The sequence below is a fragment of the Vombatus ursinus genome, unplaced genomic scaffold (assembly GCF_900497805.2).
Source record: "Vombatus ursinus unplaced genomic scaffold, bare-nosed wombat genome assembly UNPS02005459.1, whole genome shotgun sequence".
Lineage (NCBI taxonomy): Eukaryota > Metazoa > Chordata > Mammalia > Diprotodontia > Vombatidae > Vombatus > Vombatus ursinus.
Window position 1 is genome coordinate 3,202,613 of NW_020945237.1, and position 27,557 is coordinate 3,230,169.

General features: G+C 38.2%; 1 protein-coding gene across 4 annotated transcripts in view; it reads right to left on the reverse strand.

The window, feature by feature from the left end:
- The window catches only part of CDK14 (cyclin dependent kinase 14), a 664,870-nt gene that overhangs the window by 464,948 nt on the left and 172,365 nt on the right, over nucleotides 1-27,557 (reverse strand). For 3 of the 4 annotated variants that reach the window (XM_027847911.1, XM_027847912.1, XM_027847913.1), the window contains 2 exons: nucleotides 17,641-17,886; nucleotides 5,612-5,706 (listed from right to left, as the gene is read on the reverse strand). In XM_027847911.1, coding sequence (XP_027703712.1) covers nucleotides 5,612-5,706; nucleotides 17,641-17,886 — 341 coding nt within the window. Of the gene's footprint in view, nucleotides 1-5,611; nucleotides 5,707-17,640; nucleotides 17,887-23,361; nucleotides 23,393-27,557 lie in introns of those variants that run through there. The other variant, XM_027847915.1, reaches the window with a different exon arrangement.

Consider the following 27,557-nt stretch of genomic DNA (forward strand, 5'->3'; position numbering starts at 1 on the left):
CACACACACACACACACACACACACACACACACACACACACACACACACGTCTCCCCATTAGAATGAAAGCTCCATGAGGGCAAGGATTCTTTGAAGACTAGCTTTGGCACCCAGCATATAACATGCTTTTAATAAATGCTTATTGATTGAGTGATAGCTCTTAGGTCATTCCTACACTGTCAATTTTCCAAGTGAAACATTCTCATTTCTTTGAAAGCCTCCTCAGATGAGATGGTTTCAAGTTCCTTTCATCACCCAAGTCCTTCTTAGGAGGATATTCCAGTTGTGAATGGCTTAGTTCCAAGTCCACAGGACTTTCTATCACTTTCTTGTTCTGGACATTGTATTTCTCCTAACACAGTCCAATATTGCATTAGATTCCTTGGCAGCAATCTCACCCTGACTTAATATGCTGACTCATATTAAACTTACAATCCACTAAAACCCACCGGGATTTTTCACATGAATGGCTATTAAGTCAGATCTCTCTTAACTGGGACTTGTACTATTGATTTTCGGTTTTGACCTAACTGAGGGTTAACCTATAGTCATCTTGTTAAATGTGGGCCTGTTGTGTTTAGCCGCTTGAGACTACTCTGGAGCCGTATTCTGTCATCTAACGAATTGGGTCTCTCTCCCAAATTCATGTCATCCACATGTTATAACCACATTATTTAGGTCTCCATTCAAATCCCTAATTGAAATGTTGAACAGGACATGACCAAGAATTGACCCCTATGGTGTACCAGAGGCCTCCCTCCACAGTGACTGCTTTATCAGCTAACACTCTTTGGATCCACCCACATGAGCACAGTTACAAATCTACTTCATTCTTCCTTCTCACCCTGGAAAACCTCTCCATCACTGAAACCTCCTCATCTCATTTGTGGGAAGTTTCCTTCAGCAACCTCCATTCAATCCTTTACTTCTCTCCCAGCTGGGCTTCTGACTCTCCAGACATTGTCATCATGGCCCTGGGAGATACCTTTTCCTCCTCACTGCCTAAGAATGGAGACTGTCTTTCTTGTTGCTCTCTTCCATTCCAAAATCTTAGCAATGTTCCTGGCACACAGTAAGCACTTAATAAATGTTTGTTGACTTGACTTACCTAACTATGCTATTATCAAATATATTTCCCTAGTTTGTCTATAAGGACATCATGAAAGGCTTGGATAAATTCCTTAATGAAATTAAGAAAGGTAGAGTCAGTGTGATATATCTATCAGAAAGGGCAATGGGCTAAGCATCACAAGACATATATTTGAATACCAGCTCAGTCACTTATCAAGGATGTCATCTTAGAGAAGACCTTTCCATATCCTGGGCTTCAACTTGCTCAGTGTAAAATGCATATGTATAGACATAGTATATCTATCAGTATCTAAAACAGATGGATGGATGGATGGATGGATGGATGGATGGATGGATGGATGGATGGATGGGTGGATAGACTGAAAGATCACAAAATGCTCGAAAAAGTCCTTGACGACATGGCCCCTCTCTACTTTTCCAGGACATCATTCTTCCTCACATACTCCACAATTCAAGGAAACTTAGCCTAGCTTCTATTCCCCACACATGATATTCCAGTTCCAATTTCTGAACTTTATTCAGGCTTGATGTCCTCACAGCCTCATCTCTGCCTCAGAGCCACTTGCTACCTTCACACAAGGCTCATCCTGATTCCTACTCCCTCCTTTCTCTACTCCCTAATTTCGATTATCTTCTAAAAATTCCTTTGTGCATATCTGATATTTACTCATCTTTTGTTCACATTGTTTTACTCCTAATATAGGCTAATCTCCCTGAACTAGGAACTCTATTGATTTTTGCATTTATGGATCCTGAGCACCTGTCACATAGTTTCTGTTGTTCAGCCATGTCTGACTCTTCGTGACTCCATCTGGGGTTTTCTTGGCAAAGACGCTGGAGTGGCTTGACATTTCCTTTTCTAGTTCATTTTACAGATGAGGAAAGTAAGGCAAATAGGGTTAAGTGACTTGCCCAGGGTCATACAGCTAGAAAATGTCTGAGGCTGGATTTGAACTCAGGAAGATGAGTCTTCCTGACTCCAGGTTTGGCATTCTCTCCACTGCACCACCTAGCTATCCCATCACATGCTAAATAGATACAAAATAAATATTTGATGATTAGAATTGCTTTGAAAAATTTCAAATCAAGAGTAATAATGGCTGACTCCGGTAAGTAGGATGACGATTGTACTTGGATACCATTTGCCAGTTCTGTGGTGACTAGATTGGTACAAAGGAGTCCTAGGTTGGCATGCTAGCTCTGCTCTCTTTGTGACCCAGGGTAAGTCACTTTATTTCTCTCAAGATTGTTTTTAGTTGTTTTTTTTTTTTGTCTGTAAAGTAGGAATAATAAAATCACCACTACCTATCTTACAAGGGCAGTTGCAAGGAAATCACTTTACAAACTATCTAGTGCTTTATAAATCAAAAAATACAGGGTTGTCCCAAAAGTCTTAGAGTGGCTTTAAACTTTAATAAATCTAAATAAAACCAAAACTGCATTAAGACTTTGGGGACAATCCTGTATTTCAAAGGGAAATGAGGTTAGCCTATAATGGTGTGCTCTTATTGAGTCTAGTCTAGCTATAGTCACAAGAGGTAACATGATATAGGAGTAAGAAAATGGACTTTGGAGGAAGAACATGGGTTCAAATCCCAGTTCTCATACTTGCTAACTTTCTCCTATTAGACTGTATGTATGCCTTATCTTCCAATACAATACCATATAATAAACATTTATTAGGAGCCTACTAGCTACCAGGAAGGAGGCAGCTAAGTAGCTCAGTGCATAGAGCACTGGGCCTGGAGTCCAGAAGACCTCAGTTCAAATCTGCCCTCAGACACTTGCTAGCTGTGTGACCCTGGTCAAGTCACTTAACCTCTATTTGCCTTAATCCGCTGGAGAAGGCAATGGCAAACCATTTCAGCATCTTCGTCAAGAAAACCCCATCGACAGTATGGCCCACAGGGTCACAAAGAGTCAGACACAACTGAAATGACTGAATAACAAGCAAACCTACCAGGAACTCTACTACGTGCTTATCTTTCTATCCCCAGTGCTGAGTACTGTGCCTGGTCCGTAGTGGGAGCTTACTAAATGTTTCCTGACTATTGACAACTACCAATTAGACAGAGGCCCTGCATTATTAATAAAAAGAACACTGGCTTCATCAGAGGATCCTGGGCTCAATCTTGGCTCTGTTACTTAAGACCTGTGTGACCGTGATCAAGTCAATTACTCTCACTGGTCCTTTAGCTTACTATCTGTAAAATGGGGGGATTCAGCTAGGTGTCCTATGTTGTTCAGTCTCCGGAATTTCTGGTCCCTTCCTGGTAAAGTCCAGATAACAGTAACAACTACTCTGTCTACCTCTTGGGGTTGTTGTGAGGAATGTGTACAGAGCTTATTTTTAGGAGTTATAATCAGCGCTTCCTTTTCTAAGTGCTCCCAAGGCATAAATTTAATGACCCACTCCACAGTTGTGCCAGGGATCAGGCACTTTACCAATGCAGAGTTTCTGAAATCTAGCTTTTTCCTCTCACAACCCCCGCCCCTCAACTTGACCGTACTGTACCCTTAAATCACTAATATAACTTATCATATAGAATGAGAAGAAAAAAAGAGGGCCAGAGAGTATCAATGATTATTTCTAAAAGACATTTTGGGAGAGAAAATAAAATAAAATCATGCTTAAATTTAGCACGGCAAGTATAGAAATAATGTTAAGACTTCTTAAAATAACATGCCACTAACCACCTTTATACTCCCACCACCCCCTTAATAGAGAATCCTGGGAATGATTTGGTGAAGGAACACAAACCCTACTGCCATGTGAGGGGAGAGGGAGGGGAGAACAGTCATTTAAAAATCATTCTCTACTGCATCTCACTATCATTGATTTTCTTTTTTGGGGTTTTTTTGTTTTTTTCTAGGAAATGGCGTTAAGTGACTTGCCCAGGGTCACACAGTTAGTAAGTATCAGTAAGCATCAAGTCTGAGGCCAGATTTGAGCTCAGGTCCTCCTGACTCCAGGGCCACTGCAACACTTAGATGCCTACCATCATTGATTTTCAACAGCAGGCCTCAACCCTTGCTTCCAGCCTGGCCCCTCACAGCCATAATTGTGGAGAGCCACCCTTGTGGAGAGAGGACCCATCAATACTACCAAATGCCACCAACGGGCAGGACCTTGGCAACAACAGTACCCTGCACACCACCAACTCCGCTCCTTTGCCTCCCCACGGATATCATCCATGTAAACGCCCCTTCCCTACATACACACACACACACACACACACACACACACACACACACACACACATACTCTCTCTCTCTCTCTCTCTCTCTCTCTACACCAAAGTCCTTAGTACCATCAACATCAGAACTGTCAGAATGTTCTTAATGGATATACTAATGAAGAAGTCATATTACCATCTGTTCTGCCAATGCACTGTAAGGACCATGGGGTCTTTCCCTCTGACTTACAGCTGAAACATCTATGTGTTTTTTCCCCCTTCAGCTCCCCTGTGAGCTCCTTGAGATCAGGAGGCTGCCTTGCTTTTCCAGTTCTGTCTCCACTGCTCTGCTCATAGTAAGCACTAAAAAAAAAATTTATATTCATTTCTTTCATTTCATCACAGTAATCAGAAAAGATATTCGCAATGTACAACATCAAGCCAATGTGAAGAAAACTCTGCAATTCTTTCTTGTACAAAAGTGATTTCTGTTAAGATGGGGGGAAAAAGATCTCATATAAAGAGATCACATGCAAAAAGACTCTTTGCCGATGACTAATTTAGTTCAGCCAATCAGATGAGTATTCTAAAACAAACTCTTCCTCAAAGAGAAATAAACTATTTCCTTTACCTAGATGATGAATCTCAGATGATTAGATAATTCCAATGCACCTGAGAACAGTAGGAGAAAAAGTACAGTACAGAAATGAGGGCCAAACAAGAACACAAGAAAAGGGGAGGGAGGGCAAGAGAGAAAAGGGCAATTAGGCATATTTGCTAAGTTGCCTTATTGGAAGAAGGCACTTTCAAATTTATATTGTTTCAATTTTATGTTGTCATCAGTACACTAATGACAAAGAAAAAAGAACTAAATGTTGGGGGAGGGGAGGTTGTATGCATATACACACATATATATATGTACATATATATGTTCCATTTTTAAGAAATAAACACTTTCCATTCATTTACACTGTTGTAGAACCTTTTCCTGGTTCTTCTTACCTCACATTCTATCAGTATGAAACTGAATGCTATAAAATTATAATGGCCAAGCTTAGAAGAGATATGAGCACCTCACCTCCCGCTTTGCAGAGGTGGGGGGACATGGCAGTGGTGTGAGACACTGCATACAATATTTCACTTCTTAGATGTTAGTTTTATTAAATTAATTCTCTTTTTCTCTTTTAAAATCTTTGGGATAGGGAAGGGAGAGGGACACAGAACACAAAAGCAATATTAAAAAAAAACTCTTTAAAATGTTTTGATTAAAAAAAACTACCAATATGTTATCAGGTAAGAAGTACCATTCAGATATAAAGCTCACCAAAAACAGAACACTTACTTGCTTTTTCCTTTGTACACGGTAGCATAAGACCCTTCTCCCAGTTTCTCCAGTTTTTCGTAAGAGTCAGCTTTTCCAAATTTGGGGCTTGTGGGCTAAAGAAATGAGAGAACAATATTTAGGGAAAATGCCAAATTTATTTTAAGAATCAAATTTAAATCACTAAATGCCATTACTAGTGAAATTATCTCTAGCAATTTTAATATATACTGCATATTGTCTTTATGATTAAAACAAAAACATTTAATGGGTTATTTGGTTTTTTTTTCCCCCAAGGAGATACCATTCAAAAGCCTGCAAGTGGTTGTCAATTTCAATCCTATGTTTATATCACAAGAATTATCAAAAGAATTATTTGCCTCATCAATAGCAGTTTTTGTTTCAAATTTATGTTAATTATCATTCCAATTGGAGAAGAAATTCATCTCAAAAGATTTAATTCAACAATTTTTTCTTTACTGTAAAAAAAATAAAGGTCATTAAACAGGCCTTTGTAGATCAGAAATAACAATGTCATTCAATGGACAAATAAAAATCTACCTGTCCCAGTATCTCTGAAATATAGTATCCAATGCCATGATGGGTGATCATTAGTGGACTTATTTTGCAGGGTACAACTGAAAACTGAATAACTTCTTAAGCTAGATTTCCAAGGTAGCTTTGGTTGAAGCTCCCAATTTTGTTTGTTTTAGGAAAAAAAATTAAAGAGGGATGGGGAATAGACCAGCACCAGCACTGCAAGCAATAGAGACTTTTCAAAGCTATCATAAAGATACAGAGTGTATGTAGCCTTATGGCGACTGTGAGACTTCTACTTTCACTATATTGCATCTGCTCAAGACACCAATAAATTATTTTATAGAATGTTTGCAGTACATTTGGACATCAATTACTTTCCCATCTCTGCATTTATTTCCAACACTTCCTGTTTTTCCATTACCAAGTTCTTCACTAGGCACAATAAATTGTCTTAAAGACCTTTTTAGGACCAGAGAGATACCTTCATTAATGGTAATTCTGTGCTTTCCTCCCCTATCAGGCATGCTTTTGTACATGTGCTAGGCTGAGGTCTGCATCATCTGGGCTATGAAACACCCAAGTGGAATTGAAAGGTCTGAAAGAACATCTAGATAACATAATATGAAATCATAATCACCAACCACACACTTTTCATAAGCTATGGTTGAATCCCACTCTGATAACAAGGTAACTCATTAGAAGGGTGACTTTTAAAAGGGAGATTTAAAAAAAAAAATTAAAAAAAACCTAAATTACATTTTTAGACTTTGCTAAATACTCCAAATGTGGATTAATAGTCCTCGATAATGATTTGTTCAATAGAAAAATTATCATCTTGGGAAAGGGAGATCAGCAGAAGGAGAAATTATGGAAAATGCTGTTTTTTCAGTGGGAATTATCCACTTAAACCCAAGTGAATCAGCACAGGTAGTAGGCAGATGCAGTGGTAACAGCAGAAGAAAACCAGGAAGAAAGATGGTGGGGGTGAAAGTAACCAAAAAAAGAAGAATTCTAGAAAACTTCAGCTTTGTAGCCCATCAGCCATGTCTCCATCTGCCTGCTGCTGCTGACCAAATTTAACCCTACTTGGACCAAGAGCCTCCACCTAGACTTGGAACCTCCACCCTATTATGAAATGTTCCACAATCTAGTGTCTGGGCAAGTGTTGTTTAGTCATTTTTTAGTCATGTCCAACTCTTCATGACCCCTGGGGTTTTCTTGCAAAAATACTGGAGTGGTTTGCCATTTCCTTCTCCAGCTCATTTTACAGATGGGGAAACTGAGGCAAACAAGGTTATGTGACTTTCCCAGGATCACACAGCTAATAAGCATCTGAGGCCAAATTTGAACTCAGGTATTCCTGACTTCAGTCTAGCACTCTATCTGCTGTGCCATCTAGCTGCCCCAATTTACTAGGCAAGTAAATCCATTCAATTTTGAAGGGCAGGCCCCAGGGCCAAAACCAGCTGATTAGTGACAAAGTGCACAGAGTAGCCCACCAGGTCTATAATGTTTAGGTACTAGACCCTGCTTTGGCTTCAGATCCCAAGTCATTACATCATCTGCTGGTCAATCCCACTTTCCATTGGCCAATAGCCAAATACATCCCCCTGGTGAATACTCCTCATATATGTTGTCTGCTATCAGAAGAGACTTCCTTGAAGGCAAGGGCTGTTCTGTTTTTAAAATATATTTGTATCCCCAGCAGTTAGTGTAGTGCCTAACATATAAAAAGTACTTAACAAATGGTTTTTCACTTACTCAAGATTTGTGTGAACTGATGATACAAAGCAGAAGTAAGTCAAACCAGGAGAATAATTTAAATAAGGATTCCAATAACATAATGGAAAATAAATACATTAAAACTTCTGAACCACATTTCTAACCTCTTGGCAGACAACCAGAAGTGAAGAATGAAGCATATCTCTTCAGACATAGCTTATGTGTGTATGTGTGGATCTGTTTTATGTAACTTTACTCTTTATGAAAAAATAAAACAAGGGAAGGTTTTTATTTTGGGAGGGAATGAGACAGAAAAGATCACTGGGATGGGAGGGGAGGGGAAAAGGGACAGGGTAAATGCGAAAACAATGCTAATGATGAAAAAAAAGGAGGGGGGAAATAAAGTGTTTGCAAATCATTTTTTTTAAATAAACAGAAAATCAAAATAAAAAGAAACAGAAGAGAACAGAAGGAAGTTCAGGAGAGAGAAACAGACAAGCAGGAAACATTGGAAAAACCATGTTACATTAAAATAAATTCAAACCCCAAGCTATATGTAATAGGGATTCAAAGCTTCCTACACCATTTCCTTTGTCTGTTCTTTGTATGAGAAAACGTTTTTACTGATGTTTGTCACATTCACACTAAAAAAGGATTTAAAAAAATATTTTAGTAATAGCATCAAAACTCTGATCAGTGCAGTCACTAAGTTTACTATTAGAGAGAGGCTGATGACAAAGTATGCCTTCTTCCTCTGAGGAGAGAGCTAATAGTGATCTATGGGTATGGAATGAGGTATGTTTTCTAAAATAGTCAATGTATTGCATTGTTATTACTCAAACATACTATTTTGTTGTTATTATTATGTTATCATTAGAAAATCATAGTAATATAAATGAAAGCATCTACATATCAGAGATCACTGGCTGGGAAGAGCCCGGGGAAGCTATGAGCCCCACTTGGTCTGGGTAACCCCTTCTCCTGACATCTCCAACCTCTATCCGACCTACAACTGAGCAGCTAATAAAAAGAGGGGAGGGGAAGAGAGGGAGGACCAGCAGCCAGTGGGGCTATAACTACTTTAGAAAATGAAGGCATTTAAACACGTCATAACGTCAGCCAAAAGAGATTCAGTAATTCTACTTTCTTTCAGACCAACAGAGTAAAGAATTGCTGAGATTATACCTTATGGATTCAATGGCTTTCTTGAACATCTAATAATAGCAGGCCAGGATCACTACCCCTCCCCCAAATTTTATTTTTCTACAATTCATTTTTAGGCTATACATGTACAATCATATTAAACACATTTCCACATTAGTTATGTTATGAAAGAAGAATCAGCACAAAAGGGAAAAAAATGACAAGGAGAAAGAGAGAGAGAGAATAGTATACTTCAATATGCATTCAGACTCCACAGTTCTTTTTCTGGATGTGGATAGCATTTTCCGTCATGAGTTTTTTGGAATTGTCTTAGATCATTGCATTGCTGAGAAGAGTTAAGTCTATCCAAGTTGATCATCGCACAATGTGGCTACTGCTGTGTACAATGTTCTCCTGGTTCTTCTCACTTCACTCAGCATCAGTTCATGTGAGTCTTTCCAGGTTTTTCTGAAATCTGCTTGCTCATCATTTCTTATAGACCAATAGTATTCCATTACATTCATATATCACAATTTGTTCAGCCATTCCCCAACTGATGGGCATCCCCTCAATTTCCAATTCTTGGCCGCTACAGAAAGAGCTGCTATAAATATTTTCATATATATGGGTCCTTTTCCCTCTTTTATGATCTCCTTGGGATACAGACCTAGTAGTGGTAGTGCTGGATCAAAGGGTATGCACAGTTTTATATCCCTTTGGGCATAGTTCCAAATTACTGTCTAGAATGGTACAATTCATCTTTAATTGACTCTGGTAAAGGAGGTCTTGCAATGTTTTCTTTAATTACATTATTAGTTGGCAAATTGTCCTCCTGATTTTTGCATCAGTTTATAAAAGTCTTCCCAATTTTCCCTGAAGTCTTCTAATTCTCTGTTTCTAAATTCCGTCATTTTTTAAAAATGGATTTCCCTCTAGAGTCACCACTACTACCTTTCTTCATCCAGGTGTGTAAAATCTTTAGATCACCTGGATGTTCCCAGCTAAGAATCAGAGCTTTGATCATTTCTCTATCTGCTGACTTTCTCTTACCAAATTAATAGTTTACTTATTGAATATCATGTATTTAAAGTATATCAAAGTCAAAATTTGTATGCACTGAAAATATGTAAGAAGAGTTAACAATCACAAGTAAAATTTATGTATCATATCATTAATGCATAGAATTTCATGACTAACATAATTTAGACCATGAACCTACTGAAAATGAATGCTTTAAGAACCTTTAAACTTTAAAACAAAATTGGGAGGGAGGTTCCAGACCTGTGATTTTATGCCTATAGAGAACTCATTGTTTAGTCACATCCAACTCTTCATGACCCCGCGGACCATACAGTCTATGGGGTTTTCCTGCCAAAGATACTAGAGTGGTTTGCCATTTCCTTCTCCAATGGATTAAGGCAAACAAAGGTTAAGTGACTTCTCCAAGATCACAAAGCTAGAAAATGTGTAAGGCAAATTTGAACTTGTATTTCTAACTCTAGGCCCAGTGCTCTATTCACTGAACCATCTAGCTGCCTAACTAAAAAACGACTGGTACAAAAATTCCTCCCCAATCAAATAAGCAACTTACAGTCTTATAAAATTGCCTAACACACTGAGGTGTTGTTAATTTTCCAGGGTCACAAAACTATTGTGTTATGGGTAGTTACTCCTCTAACTCAACCAATGGCACTACAGTGCCTCCTCCCCTGAACTCTTAAATGTTTCAATACCTTAAAACATGATTTACTCATAAAAATCATGTCAGCCTCCTAGTCATTCAATATTTTACTTAAAAAAAAATACCTCTTTGTAAGATATACTGGACTTTCTTCATTTTAATAAACCAATTTTAAGAGAATATTGAATTTATAGAATCGATTAAGTAGGACATTTAATTCACTTTATAGAATCCGAAGCCTCAGATTTCACAAATTTAGAAAGATGATTTATTACACGGTAGAAGCTATGCATAATAATAAAGGGTCATATTGCAACAAGCATCTACTGAGACCCTCAAGGCCTAACTTAGACCCTACCCAATCCACCCTTTCAGAAAGTCTTTACTGATCTTCCTTAACTGACTGAGATTGCTCATGACTCAGATTTCTTCCTAGTACTTGGTGTGGCCCCCTCCTTGGCATATTGTCTAATCTGAATTATCAGTGTACAGCTTGTTAGACTACAATCCCCTCGAAGGAAGATCTCTTCATTTCTGTAAAAGTTAGATGATTTCAAGGATTGAGCTGGGGGCTCTGGAGGCAAGGGAAAATGTTTATCACCTGGGAAATGATGACATAAGAGGGGTGATTTCAAAGCGTATCGAACCCTACAGAATTTCAAAAGGGCTGCAAAACATCTGTAATGTTACATCCAATATTCCATTCACCTAGCCACACACTGCTGTTATTGTTCGTCCCTTTGTTCTCGAAGTAGACCAATGACATCTCAAGGGTGATGTCTTGACTTGCACGTGAATTGGATTTAAGTGAGGCAGGGCTACACACAGTCATCAAACTCACATTGTCGCTTAGACTTGATCCCACACACATTTACTATCAACTTTTTTTTTTTGCCATAAGTTGCCATTTTAATATCAGAGGATTTTTCTAAACACTATTAACAGTTTTTAAATACACTAGTAACAACAGTAGGGGCAGCTGGAATGTTGGGCTTGGAATCAGAAAGAACTAAGTTCAAATCCAGCCTCACATTTCTTCACTGTAACCCTCGGCAAGTCACTTCACCCTGGATGCCTCAGTTTCCTTATCCCTAAAATGAGCTGGAGAAGGAAATGGCAAACCAGTCCAATATCTTTACCAAGAAAACCCCAAAAGGGGTCACAAAGAGTCGGACATGACTGAAACAACTAAACAACAAAAATGTAACAATAGAAGTTTTATAATTAAGTTTAGTGGGAGAATCTGATTATCCTTTTAATCATTCAGTTTTGTGGGACATATCAATTCCAGGGTTATCTATATCGTCCTCCTAACCTACCTTAGCATGACAACATGTCTCCTACCAAGATGAAACAGGCCAAACTTAACAAATGCCTTAGGAACACACTTTAACCACCAAAGGTTACCAAAAGGAAAGAAATAATAATATAATATGATATAATATAATATAATATAATATGATATGATATGATATGATATAATATAATATGATATATGATATGATATAATATGATATAATACAATATAATACTATATATAATAATATAATGAGTGAAAAGCACACTGAATTAGGAGTCAGGAAACCAGAGTTCTAATCTGTCACTGACACAGGCTGTGACCTCACCTCGCTGGGACCCAGTTTCTTGGTCTATAAAATAATAGATCTCCACGTTCCTTCCTGTTCTAAATGCTGTAAATATGCACATAAACAGGAGTTCTTAATCAGGAGTCCAGGAACTCGTGTGTATGGCTTTTGTTAATATATGTGGATAACTGTACTTCAATATAATTGGTTTCCTTTGTAACTGTATGTTTTGGTTTTTTTATGCATTTAAAAACATTCTTCTGAGAAAGAGTCTAAGACTGCCAAAGACATCCATAAACCCAAAAAAAGGTGAACTACTGATATAAAGGGGATCAGAAACTTTGGAAACGTAAAGAAAGTGACCTTAAAAAAAAAAGGAGAATGTCCTCTTGGCACAAGGCATGTTTCCAAAGAGTTTCATTGAGAAGGTCAACCTCTTCTCTTAGCAGTAAACTCTTTGGCATTACATTCCATTTGGACCGCCTGTTTCCTCTTTCACAAACTCCTGAGATACAACTCTTAGACTGAACTGAGTCAAAGATTTAATGGAAAATTACATTTAGAATCACCTGACTCTCCTTGTGTGAGCTGTGTGGGTTCTGTTCTCATGCATTTTTCATCACCGCCAAACAGCTTGAGAGTGTCACACTTTACCATCACACTCCTGAGCCCAAGTTTTAAATAGAAAAATTTTTAAACTATATTAAACTTCAATATGAAATGATCTTCAAGGGAAAAATATTATGTTCACAGTTCCACAGTAAATTATTTAAAATCAGAAAGGGGAATCTATCTGTTTAGTGAGGTACTTCTAAAGAAGTAACTTCAACCTAAGAAAAACCATAAAAAGACAAAAGAGTGGGCTAGCCAGGGCCCTTTTATCTCTGTAAGAGAGATAATCGTCCAACCAAAAACACAGGAAACTTCCAGTGACCTTAACTGGAATCACCAATACATTATCTGAAGAAGAGATGTTTGATCTGTAAAGGAAGGATGGCCGACTTAGTACATGACTGTTGAATGGAATTGACAGCCAGTGTTGGTTGGATTTGAATTTAGAACTTTGGTTTCAATCTTCAATTTTATTTAATTATTTTACTATTCAACTCTCTGGGCCTTGCTGCTCTCACACCTAAAATGAAATGAATGGATTATATGCCATCTAAGGACCGTTTCAGCTTTAAATCCTATGATCTCACACTACTAAGAAAATGTGTGTATATTATGCATAGATAAAGATATATACATATATGTGTATTGTATATTTACATAATTAGTGTATGTATATATACATGCATAAACATGTGTATATGCATAGACATATGTATTTGTGTGGATTTGGGTCATCATATGGATGTTTATATAAACACGCAAGTAGATATGAATTATAGATTTCTATCTAATTGCTTTCCATAAAAGAGTTGATGTATTTAACAAATAGAATTTTTTCACGCAAGTCAAAACCGTATTTAATCTTTATTGCTTTAGCAAAACTAAAATGGGAAAATTAGACAAATGAGGAAATAGTCTCAGGAAAACAGAGGAAATGTTCAAAAATGCAATTGAGAAAATACTGATGGCCCAAAGTATTCTATTTATCTAATTAAATGGATTCAGATGCATTAACTGATCTGGTTAAAGTACATTCCATTAACACTGAGTTGTCAGAAAATTAATATTTTGCCACATGTCGTGGTAAAAACAATCAATTTTATTTGTCCTGTGAAATTGATATGTAGGCGTTATGGAAATAGACTCTAATTTCCAGATCAATCACATTGACATGACACAAACCACTGAAAAATGTAAAATGTCCTTGTAAAAGTTATCCTAATCCGCAAAGAGGAGTAGCTTGGCAATGCTGAAATAAGTGTGTCCGTGTAATCCTCTCTGTACTTGGAGGGCCTAAATCCAAGCAGACCTCCTATTACCACATGCAAAAGTGCAGCCGATTTCATTCTGGGCTACATAATGGTCACTGTACCGGAACAGTGCCAGGAATGCAACTACTCCATCCTTTCTGGCTAAACAAAGAAGGGAACCTCAGGATAGCTTGCAATCCAACGCTTTCATTCTGTGCTTATAAAATAAAATTTTCAACTTTTATTGGCCTACTTCTGATCTTCTTGGAGAAATGATGACATTCTAAAAAGTCACTTAAACAAATAATTACAACTGAACATGATTTTAGCTACCAAGGGAGAATGTCATATAGACAGGGAAGGAAATTTCATGGACAGGCCCCTATATTCTGCTCCTTACTTCTTTACTTAACAGTACATGCTGGGGATAGTATATTAGGAAATAAAAATTGCAGAAGGCTAACGGGTAAAAAGGACAGTAAAAGTACTAGCAGTCACTAACTTCACAGAGATGTAGAATTCTGTGAAAGGAGAGTGATTTATTTTCTCAGAATAAAGGAACAGGAAACTCTTCATTGTCTGCCCCAGGGGAGAAGAACTTTAGTACAGAAGATAGAAATACAGCTAATTCACCCTGTTGAATTGGGGCTGTAGCTCTAACCCTTATGTGAATGGAGTTCCCTGTGGCTAAGTGGTCTAAGGTCAGGCCCTGGATATCCTGACACAGAAGCCACCATGTTGGCTCTGACCTACAATGGAACATTTACTAAGTGCCTAATAATTCTCAGAATTTTGGGCAGCTAGGTGGCACTATGGATAGAATGGTAGGCCTGCAGTCAGGAAGACTTATCTTCTTAAATTCAAATCTGATCTCAGACACTTACTAGCTGTGTGACTCTGGGCAAGTCACTTAACTCTATTTGCCTCAGTTTTTTCATCTGTAAAATGAGTTGGAGAAGTAAATAGAAACTACTCCAGTATCTTTGCCAAGAAAACCCTAAATGCGGTCACAAAGAGTTGGATATGGCTGAAAAATGACTAAACAAAGAGAATTCTACCGTCTATGGAAGTCCCATTGCCAATAGTACAGAAAATCCCTTAGAAAGGAAATTAATAATGTGTATGGAAGAAATCAAGTGTGAACACAATAATGCCTCCATTATAAGGATGGGGTCACATGGAGTCTTAGATTTTCATTATATTTGGAGTCAAAACACCCAAGTTCAAACCCCAATCTTGCTACTTACCACCTATATGATCTAAGACAAGTCACTGATTTCTCTAGGCCTTGTTTCACAAATTGGACTATATGGTCCCTTTTTCAAAGTCTATGGTCCCATGATCCTCTAATTATATCTCTTCATTTTACTTCATTTAGTGATTTTTAAAAGGCTATCTGGATTATACATGTCAGTTCCTGAGCTGAAGGCCATTTTAAAACATTTTCCAAAATATTTACTTCAGAAAAAAAATTGTTATTAAATCCCAGTGCCTGGCACATCATGACAGGTATTTAATTAGTGTTTGTTGATTGATTAAAGGAGTCCTCCTTAATAAGGTGGAAGGACAAGAGGGTGATTACTTATTGGTAGTTAGAGTCAATATTTTTGTAGTCATAATACCCCAGATTATTGCCTGATTTCACAAAACCCCATTCTAACCTGTGCCATACAATTTTTAATTTCTTAAAGTTAATATTTTTTTATTTCATATTACCACTTGAGATTATTGATAACAGCCTAAGAACAGCAAACAAAAGTTTTTGAAAACCATTGAGCACTCCAGTGCTCAATTGTAAACATCATCCTTGTACTGCATAAGAAAGGCTTTAAAAGGGTGCCAATTCAAATAAAAATCACAGTTCATTGTAAATTCCCTGGACTTTACAATGCTACTCACTACCTAATAGTTTTCCCACTTCTGTAGAAAAAACAAAGAAATATAGCCAAATGGTTTGACCACATTGTGAACCAAGAAACCTGGATTCTTGGAGCGCAGAGAGAACAGTTTGTATCTATGGTATCAGATTTCAGATTCAGCCCCCAACAGAAATATGAATGGTATGTGTATGGTCTATTCTATTCGGACCTTATGCAGATTTAGAAATAATGGGTAAAAGCTTCATAGAGACAGATTTGACCTCAATATGAAAAAAAAAAAGACTTATCAATTAGAGCTGTCCAAAAGTAAGCCCAGCTTGGCCTTAAGAGGGAGTAAGTTCTCCCTTCACTGGAGGTCTTCAAAGCCACGGGTGGATAGCCATTTGCCAGGGATATTGCAAAGAATTCTGGATTCCACTTTAGGATGGGCTGTCTTATGTGACCTCTATGATCAAGATTTCATGAAAGAGCAAGTGATCTCAGCTTTAGCAGAAGACGTCAATAGAAGGCTTCTCTTAGCTTTCAACAGCTTTTCAAAATTATCCAAAGGTTCAAAATAAGAGCACCTCTTCATTGGGTCTGTAAAAGATGAAAGCTCCCCAGGATTTGAAGTTGCAGAGTTGCACCACTCCCTGTTGCCCTTAGCAATTACCATGAGATTCAAAGGTTCCTTTTCTCCTATCATAGATGAAGACATGTGAAATTTCTATTAATGTTGGTGAGAGGTTAAAAACCCATCATTAAAGGGAAAGTTGGCTTGGAATTCTAAACTATTTCAATACAACAATGGAAGTCAAGTTTTGAAAAAGTCACTGGGATGAAAAAGAAAGCTTATCTTTGCCAAGATACCACTGCCAGCACAGATACAGAGGAAGAGACAGGCAGGTTAGCAAGCACAGATATCATCTACAAGAGGAGCCCACATTCTACTTAACCCTGTACACATCATTTAAACTGCGCATTGAACCTGGTCTCTTCTGGTTAGCCCCCTTAGTTCCAATTTTTCCTGGTCTTCCTTTTTGCAGCTCCTACATCAGAAAAAAACTGCACTCAGTCTCTGGTTCCCTGGGTAGGTTTCTTTAGTGTGACTATAAGGGATCTTGGATTCCATCTAATATAACCCCCTCATCTTACATATAAAGTCAGGAGGTCAGAAGAGATCAAGTGACTGGCCTGAGGTCACACTGGCAGTAGTAACAGGAATAAGTTTCTCAGCCAAAAGTGAGCTGTGATTCCTGTTGCCCATCAATCCTGACTAATTCCATATTCCTTCCAAGCAGTTCTGATACCAGATTATTCATAATTAAGAATTTCTCTAAATGAAGCCAAACAGAACACAAGCCTTCAAAAACATAATTCCAAGTCATTCCTTATAAGCTTCCAGGGTGCTAATGAATAAAGGATCTTCATTTTAATTGCTATTTTTCTCCCAAAACATTATAACTCACTGGTGGAGTTAGTTGATCAATTAACATTTATTAAGCGCCTACTATGTAACAGGCATTGTGCCAAATGCTGGAAGTAGGCAGGATAATGAATTCATAATACCACCAGATTCCCTAGATAGTTTGCTATCATTAGAATTTTAGCATAACGCTTCTGTTGACAGAAAGATAACAGGGTATTCTGTACTTACAGAGCTGGGGCTAGAATGTCGGCGGACTTTAGGAGATTCCTTCCCACTGGAGGAGGATTTGAAGTTAATGCAAGCATTATTCTCAGAATGGACCCTCTTCACTTGAGTGGCAGGTTTCTCGAAGGGGTCGAAAGTGCTTTGTGTCCTCTGAACCCGGACTTTCTTGTCCTCAGGAATTGTGTCCAGGGGTTTGATTACTGAGTCCACTCCCGGGCAGTTCCGTGTAGACATCTTTGTGACACATATCTGAAAGAATAAACAAATTAAATTCAGTATTTTGCTCAATAGTCATCTTTCAACAGTACGGTGGGTGAAAGATGAAATGACTGAGGAAACAAAGGTTTGAGCTTCTAAGGACATCAATTAACGAATTGGGGCGATGAACAGGCATTGCTTAATAAATTGATATGCTCAGAAGCTCAAAACTTTGTTTCCTCAGTCATTTCATCTCTCACCCATAACATCACCACAAAATATATCGATATTACATCATTTAAACTAATTTGATCCAACAAGCATTTTCGAGCAGGCATGACATGTGAGACACTATGACTGGCAATGGATCACAAAGACAAAATGAAAGCTAGCCCTTGCCCTCAAGGGGTTTATATTCTACTAAAAGGAATACAACATTTGACACAAAAACAGTATGAACAAAGGCATGAAGGTGGATGAAGGAATGCCAAAATCAGGAGAGGGAGTGTTCAGTGAACAGTAAGTATGCAGGTATGGCAGAATACAAACTTCAATTTCATTAAATTTTTTTCTGTATCATAACTGGAAAGGTTATGCCAACTTATAACAATAAAAAAATTTTAAAAATATAAAGAAGCAGATTTAAACTTAAAGTCAGGAAAAATGTCCCAACAATTAAAGCCGTCCAAGGTTGCCTAGAGAGGTGGTGGGGTCCCTTCCTTGGAGGTAGGTCTTCAAGTAGAGGTTGGACAACCATTTGTTAAGTATGTAATAGTAAGGAATTCTTTCATCTATGAGTTGGTCTAAAAGGCAATTGAGGGTACTTCCACATCTAAATTATGTATTTCTAAGGGACATTGTAATCATTTAATATTCATTCATTTAAAGACTGCACATAGACCAGCTACCAAATCAGAGAGCCAGTAAAACCTAAAATGTAAAACTCAAATTGGGAAGAAAATGTGATATATATGCTGTTATCAGAGTTTTAATTCATCCTCATTGAAAGATTGGACTTGAACTATGGTACAGATGGCTTACCATCTGACTACAATTGGAAAAATTTCTAAACCATTAAGAAGTCACATGTCATTCCTAAGGGGGAAAAATGGGAAACTGAATTCATGTATTATAATTATTGCCTAGTTAGGGAGAAAAAAATAACATGAACCAGTAAACAGACAAAAACAAAAAATCTCAGTAAATATCACCAAATCTAGGTAAATCTGAATGTTTACATCACAGGGATGGAGAACCTCCGGCCAACCCCATACCAGATTTAATCTTGTTCTTGGACTGACATTGCTTTGCTTGCTGCTGCTGGAGCATAAAGAATTATTTCCATCCTAACTGAATGTTCTGCTATACTCAAAAAATACTGATTACAACAGTTGAAAAAATAGGACTAGGGAAAAAAACATGGCATAGTGGAATGACCACTGATCTTAGAATCGAAATACCTAACTCTCATCTGGCCATGTTAACTTTAGTGTTCTGTATCTCAGTTTCCCCATCTGTGAAAAATAAGTAGACTGAACAAGATGATCATTAAGCCCTCTTCTAGCTTCATGATTCTATATAATCCTCAATAATTAGTCAAAAGTCTATCGATTCTCTCTCTCATTCTACTCTTACTAAACTATTCTCTTTCCTCTTTCTTCCTCTCTTCTCCTTTTTGTCTGCTTTGGTATTCTTCCCCATCTCTTTCCTGTCTTTCTTTTCCTCACCATAACCACTATATTTCACATTCCCTTTTTTTCCCCTACTACTCTTTAACTCTGGGGGCTACCTGGCTCAGTGGATAGAGTGCTGGGCTTGGAATCTGTACAGATATGGGTTAAGAGCCTGCCTCAGACACTCACTAACTTGCCCTGGGCAAGTGACTGCCTCAGTTTCCCCATCTATAAAATGGGTATAATAGCACCTAGTTCACAAAGTTGTGAGGATCAAATGAGATAGCATATGCAAAAGCTCTATATAAAATACTAGGTATTATTACTTTTACTGTGCATTAATAAGAAATTGAAGTTTGTATATGTATATGTATGTACATATACATATGTATGTATGTATGTACGCAGTATTTATTGTATTTTAGTTTTACAATCCTGGAGATTGGAAGATAAGAGCTAACAGAATTTTGATTGAGTGGAAGATATGGATTTAGTGAATCTCAAAGGAAGAGAAGTCACTGCATGATAGAGGTAAGAGAGTCTGAAAGTGGCAGTGGGGAGCAAAGGGTACTCCCACTTCTCCATCTCAACCAGTGAGCTGAGTGAAAATTCAACTAGTGATAGAAAGGGTGTCCAGTGGATCCATGACATCAGTAGAGAGCTAGGTATCAGTAAGAGCCAGAAAATGAATGAGGTGGGAAAGAAAAAGATTTAAGATGAAAACAAGTTTGTTACTTACAGAGCATTTATTCCAGAGGACACAATGGAAGGGGTGGTTAGCTTCAGAGTGTGACATTAGAGGGAATGAGAGATTGAGGGAGATGGGAACCCAGGAGCAGGCAATAGGGGATGGAGAAGGGGGTTTGTGTAATAACAATATAGTTGGGGAGAGTATGACCAGGTTGATTACGTTAAGACATGCCCGTATCTCCCCCATCCTATCCATACCTGCTAGCTACTGTCCTATACCTACCCTCCATTTGTGGCTAAGGTCCTTGAAAACGTTATCTACAATACACGCCTCTGTTGGCTTTCTTCTGACTTGCTTCTTAACTCTCTCTCCTTTGGCTTCTGATCTCATCATCACCCAACAGAGATTGCTCTCTTCAAAGTAACCAATGATACCTTATTTGCCAAATCCAATGGCCTTTTCTTAAACCTCATCCTACATAACCTCTCTGAAGCGCTGACACTGTAGATCTCTATTTTCCTTCTTCCCCCCCATCTTTCTAGGTTTTCAGGACATTACTCTCTTCTGGTTCTCCTCCTATCCATCTGACCACTCCTTCTTAGTCCTCTTTGCTAGATCTTCATCCAGGTCATGCCCACTAACCCTAGGTGGCCCCCAAGGCTCTTACCCCTTCTCTTCTCCCTCCATACTAATTAACTGGGTGATCTCATCAGCTCCTATGGATTTCATTACCATTTCTATACAGATAATTATTAGATCTATTTATCCAGCCCTAATTTTTCTCCTGATCTCCATTCTTATGTCTTCAATTTCCTAGTAGACATCTTAAATTAAATATTCCAAAGACATCTTAAATTCAACATGTCCAAAACTGAACTCATGATAAAAATAAAACCTCTTCACTTGCAAATTTTCTTATTAGGATTGAGAAGACCAACATGCTCCCAGTCACCCAGGCTAGGCAGATGCCAACCTAGGTTTCATTCATCTGTTGCCAAGGCTTGTCAGTTTCACCTTCTTAACATCTGTCCTCTATGCTCCCTTCTCTCCTCTGACACTGTCTATTGTCCTCATATAGGAACTCAATACCCTATGCCTAGACTACTACAACAGCCTGCCAGCTAGTCTCCCTGACACAACTCTCTCCCCACTCCAGTCCATCCTCCACTCCACTGCTGAAATAATGTTCCTAAAGTGTGAGTCCAGCTAAGTCTCCCCTTCCCTGTACTCAATAAACCTCAGTGGCTGCCTAGAACCTCCAGAATCAAATATAAAATCCTCTTCTTGGCACTCAAAGCTTTTCATAACCTGCACCCCTACACAAACCTTCCCAGTCTTCTTATACATTAAAATACTCCCTCTCCCCCACCTTGCTCTGTGATCCAGAAGCACCGCCCTCCTCACTGTTCTTCTAATAAAATACTCGATTTCCCAATTCCAGCCATTTTCACTGGCTATCTCCCATACCTGGTATATTCTCCTTCTTCTTCTCTACTTCCTGGTTTCTCTGGCTTTCTTCAATTCCCAGCTAAAATCCCACCTTCCACAGGAAGACTTTCCCAATCCCTCTTAATTCTAGTGCATTCCCCTCTCTTGATTATCAAGCATATAAGCTTATTTGTACATAGTTGTCTCTATATTGTGAGCTCCTTGAGAACAGGAAATGTCTATTCCCTCTTTTTATATCTTTAGTGCTTTGGTACAATGTCTGGCACATCTTAGGTGCTTGATAAATGTTTACTGACAAACATTCTTGATCAAAAAAAAAAAAAAGCCAAAGCATTAGATTATTTTGTTTCACTGGAAATGGGTGTATAAGTTGTTTGTTTTTTTTTTAAATATGTGACTAATTCTACGCTAGGAAAAAAATATTTTACACCCTTGGTGTATACAGAATAAAAAGTTAAAGAGTAGGAGAAAGCCCATGCAAGTCAGTGAAATGGAAGGCTTATTTTTAATTAAATATTAAGTACCCAGCCTGTCCTGAATTCTATATCTGAACTACTCTTCACAAGTTGAATTCTAATTAACCAAAGAGACATTATTAGTTTTTCTTTATACAAGATATCTGGTGAAGTTTTCTTTAAAAAGTACTATAAGGGCCTTCAAACTTGTGAACAATTAAAAAAAATAGCCATAAGCATGTTCAGTAAACATTACTGGAATAATAGCTTATATTATATTCTTCTATCCAACTAAAGACAAAAAAAAAGAAACTATCCCTTTCTTTAATTTTTTTTTTAAAAAAGCATTCATAAAATACACCATATTTCATGGGATACCAAAACAAAACAATACAGGAACAAAGATAGCTAGTGTGAATTAATTTAGTCACACTAGAAAACAATATCAAAGTATAGCATAGAAGTCACTAAACCATTCATACTTAACTGATCAAGACATATTACCGTTGGACCTACAATTCCAAAGACAGCAAAAGATGAAGGAAAGGGCCCGTGGATAAAGCCTATGACTTTACAGGTTTTTTAACTTTATAAGTTTGCTTTATTATTATCATTATTATTTCACCTGTGACTTTACAAGTGTAATAATAATAATAGCAACCATTACTGAAAAATCAAGAGCCTTGGCCGTCACATGTGTCAGAAATGAATCAGAACTAAGATTTGAACCTTGATCTTCTGGACAAGGAAGCCAGTTATCCAACTGCTATGCAACACTTCCGGTACCAAAAAAAAAAAATAAGAGTGGGTATCCATCACTTAAAGAATGGGTGAATGGTGATATATGAATGTACCATCAGAAATGAGGATATAAAGAATTCAGAGGAAGGTAGGAAGACTTGTATTAAGTAACATGGCTCAAAATAAGCAGAACCAAGCAAATGATTTATAGAAAACTAAGGTAATATAAAGGAAAACACCACCAAAAGATATTAGTCTCTGACTGATGAAATGACCAATGTTGACTCCAGAGGATGCACACTTAGTTTAACATACCTCTCTCCATTTGGCAAAGACTTGTTGGTTTATATGTGTAGAAAGAGGGTTACGTTATTAGACATGGCCATTATTAAAAAAGATTATTAGTCATTATCAGTCCAGGACTCGGTCTTGTCCAACTCTTTCTCTCCTCATGTATCTCAGATTTGCACCCTTTCTTTTCACATCTGCAGGTATAACCCCTAATCCTGGTCTTTACCTTTCCTTCCCTGAATTTCTAAAACATGTCTTCTTGGTTCCATTCTCAGCCATTCTCCAAACTTTCTCCTCACTGCTGCTGGGACATTGTCCACAAACCTGATTTTGAACGTGAAATTCTCCTTCTGAAGTGCTGGCAGCATCTGCTCTAATGCTTTAAGACACTGCATCTAAACTGGTCTGGTCTTTGGGGATTTCCACATTGCCACTTTCATTTCTCGTTATCCCTTGACACAGATTCTCTAGCCAAGCAAATAGACTTGTCACCTCTCTTATAAGGGAAATGGCAAAACACAAAAGGTTAATTCTGTGACTTCTGAGAAGTCGTTATGGTGTGTTAGAAGGAGGACTGAACTGAGGGTCAGTTAGGAGTTCTGGTATCAGGTCTGACACTGAGCGGCTGCTTTTCATCTTGGACAAGCTAAGCAACCTCGTCTTTTAAGAGAAGGTGGAACTAGCTTATCTCTAACACAGCTTTCAAATCTAAAAGTGTCTGAAATTCGTGGCCCTTGCTGTTCTCCCCATAATGAAATAGCTTCCCCTCTCCATTCCCTTTCTGATAATTCATGTCCCACACTTTCATCAAAACCCTCCTTAAACCTCACCTCTTCCAAGGGACCTTTCCTTATCAATCCCTTCCTAGTATGACTGGTCTATCATCTTATGCCCCACCCAATGTTTAATAAATGTATAATTAAATATTTATTAAATGCTTACACAAAGGACACATTTTCGAGTAAATACAAGATGCATAAACATGGTCCCTGACCTCAGGAAGTTTACATGTAGCAGGGAGAGATAGGTATATGTATACAAATAACCCTAACACAAATACAATGGGGTATGCATAGAAAAAACTCAAGGAGGGAGAGAGAACTTTTAGCTGTAGAAATCAGAGAAATTTTATCAGTGTGTTAGGTCTTAAAAGACACATAGTATTTCTATATGGAAAAAGAATCAATGAGGGGACTAAGTGGGAGAAGTGAATAAATTCCAGCCAAAAGATTCTCTGTTTGTATTCCACTAACTTTTTTTTTAACAGAATGCAAACAGGAAGTATTTTCATGTGTATGCTTTAGTATTTCTGTACTTCACTAGTTTAAAATTTCAGGGATCCATATTTAAAGTGATATTGGTACTCACTCCACAAATTAATATAGGATCCCCCCATCTTGGATAGTCAAGGCTTTACAGAGTAGCTATGACTGAAAAAAATCATTTCCTGGAAGGCGAAATTCCAGTAAGTTTCTCTGATTTTAATTAGGCTGTTCCAGGGTCAACTAATCCAATCCAATACTGGAACCACACAAAGAAGACTTTACACTTTGGATGAATATGTCAGCATTGTGTGCCTGGCACGTAGTAGGTGTTTAATGAATGCTAGTTGATTGATTGTCAGAGTCCCCATTCTGGGGAACACAACTTTAGAGAATATAGAATCATTTGTACACCATGAAGAGGCCCGTGAGTAAGACTTTAGTTAATATCTATATTCCCATATATACTAAACATGGTGTTTCTTCTCACTTGAGGTCACAGACAGTGTTTTTCTTTCTTTTCTTCTTTCTCCTCCTTTTTCCCTTACAGATCATAGTACTAAATATTCAACACTCACGGGCACCTGACAAATGGCATTAATTTACTCAGGGTTCTGCGTATTCTGTAAGAGGTCTAAACCAGTGTCCTTTGACTTACTGTAATGTACCACTTTCCACAGCTTTCAGATATTACCTCCTCCTTATAAACAATAACACAGCCTAATTACAAGCAGGATGAAAAACTGAAACAGAAATAAGAAAAGACTAACAAATTCTGCTAAAATGGTAGGCTCCCTGAGGCACTGGCTACCTTTCATTTATACTGATATCTCCACACTGTTCCTTTCACATAGTAGAGGCTCAGTACATGTTTGGGGAAACAACTCCTGTGGAGAGGTACCCAGCCACCCACACCAACTGTCAAAACAAGGCAAGCAGGCCAGCCTAGCCTGGTAACAGGGCACCCTGAGGGAGAGGGGGAAAGGCAGCACCATGTGCCACTCAAGCCAAAACACCACTACTGCCCTGAACACTATCTCTTCTTGGACCTTGATAGTGAAAGCCAAGGACCCTGAATCCAAAAGCCTTGGGAACAGGGACATTAAGTAATGACATTAAAGAAGCTTAGCCACTGTACCCTAAGGACCATGGGACTTTCCATCTAACTTGCTGCTAAAACCCTCCATATGTTGTCTCTCCAATTAGAATAGGAGCTCCTCAAGAGCAGGGACTATCATGTTTCTAACTGAATCCCTATCACTTAGCACAGTGTTTTGCATATAAGAACTAAATAAATGCTTTATTCATTCATTCATTTATCCAATACCTTCAAATATCTACCTTTAAGGGAAAGCATTGGAGATGTCTTTCTAACGGAGGCCACCCTGTAACCAAGCCCAGTGAGAAAGATAGGGAAAGTGGCAACAGGAGGGGTCAATAAATGTTTGGTGAATGTTTATTCTGATGGCTTCCTTTAGCTTCACCATTCCATAATGCATGCATGATGCTTCCCTATTGAAAAGGGAAAATCTGGGGCAGCTAGGTGGGGCAGCTAGGTGGCGCAGTGGATAGAGCACCGGCCCTGAAGTCAGGTGGACCTAAGTTCAAATCCGGCCGTAGACCAAACACTTGACACTTACTAGCTGTGTGACCCTGGGCAAGTCACTTAACCCCAATTGCCTAAAAATTTAAAAAAAACAAAATAAAAAGGGAAACTCTTCACATGACCTAACATAGCCTTCAGATTGCTCAACAGAAATCAAAACAAACAAAAATAATAAAATTAATATAATTAAAATTAATCACCTGGAAGCTGAACTTCAACTGACAAGTCTCTAATTTTAGGCAGGGTGCTTCTAGATTTGCAATAGCCCCCAAAGTGGTTTCTGGTGTATCCCTACGCCAATCCATTCTCCACAGGGCTATGAAAGTGATTTTCCTAAAGGACAGATCTGGTGCTCCTGCTCAATAAACTCCAATAGCTCCCTATTACCTACCTCTAGAATAAAAATGAAGTCTTCTGGTTGACAGTTAAGGCTCTTTAAAATTTTTCCTATTCCAACATTTCCTATCTTCTCTTACTTTATACCACCTTTCTCATTCCACCAGGATAGGGAGGATGTAAAGGGGCTAACATTTGAGGAATGATACGTCTGGAATGCTCTCCCTCTTCATCGACACCTCCTAGCCTCTCTGGCTCCCTTCAAGATTCACTTTAAATCCTGTCTTCTGCAAGAAGCCTGTCCCCCTCCCCCTCAATACTAGGTGCCTTTCCTCTAAGACTATCTCCTCTTTCTCTCGTCTATATCTTGTTTGTACATAGTTGTTTGTATGTTGTCTCTCCATTACAACATGATCCTTAAGATCAGGGACTGTCCCGACCTTTCCTAGAATCCCCAGGCCTTAGCATAGTGCCTGGCACACAGTAGGGGTTTAGTAAACACTAGATAGGTTGACTTGACTCCAGGTAATTCTCTAAGACCATGTGTTGCAAAAAGATAGAGCTTCACCAAAAAGGAGTCCCCTATCTCAATGAAACTACTGGTCCAATCACTATACCTATCAACCAATAGCATAAATGTTGCAGTTAGGTGTTGTTCTTTGTAGGGCAACCAGTTGACACAGAGGATAGACTGCCAGGCCTGAAATCAGGAAGGCTCATCTTCCTCAATTCAAATCTGGCCTTAGATACTTACTAGCTGTGTGACCCAAGGCAAGTCACTTCACCCTGGTTGCCTCAGTTTCCTCATCTGTAAAATGATCTGGAGAAGGAAATGGCAAACCACTACAGTGTCTTTGCCAAGAAAACCCCAAATGGGGTCATAGCTGAACAACAACAAACAGCAGCTGGTCTTTGAAAGCTGTGCTTATCACTATTCTGTTACTATATGGCCCATTCCCAGATGCAGTATTCATAAACTGTAACCAAGGCTGAAGAAACCAATTAAGATAACAAATCTGAATGCACAGTTAGCCAGTAGTTACTGATGTAATGACAAAGCACAAGGAGATGTGTGTTTCCAAAGTTTCCATCATCATTTTAAACCTTCTAAACTCCCCTCGTGCACCAGGAATATAAGGTATGAACAAGTTTAAGAGGCTTATTAAAAAACTAAAAAATCCAGTCTACCAGTCAAGATAAAAACTTGTAATCTCAAGA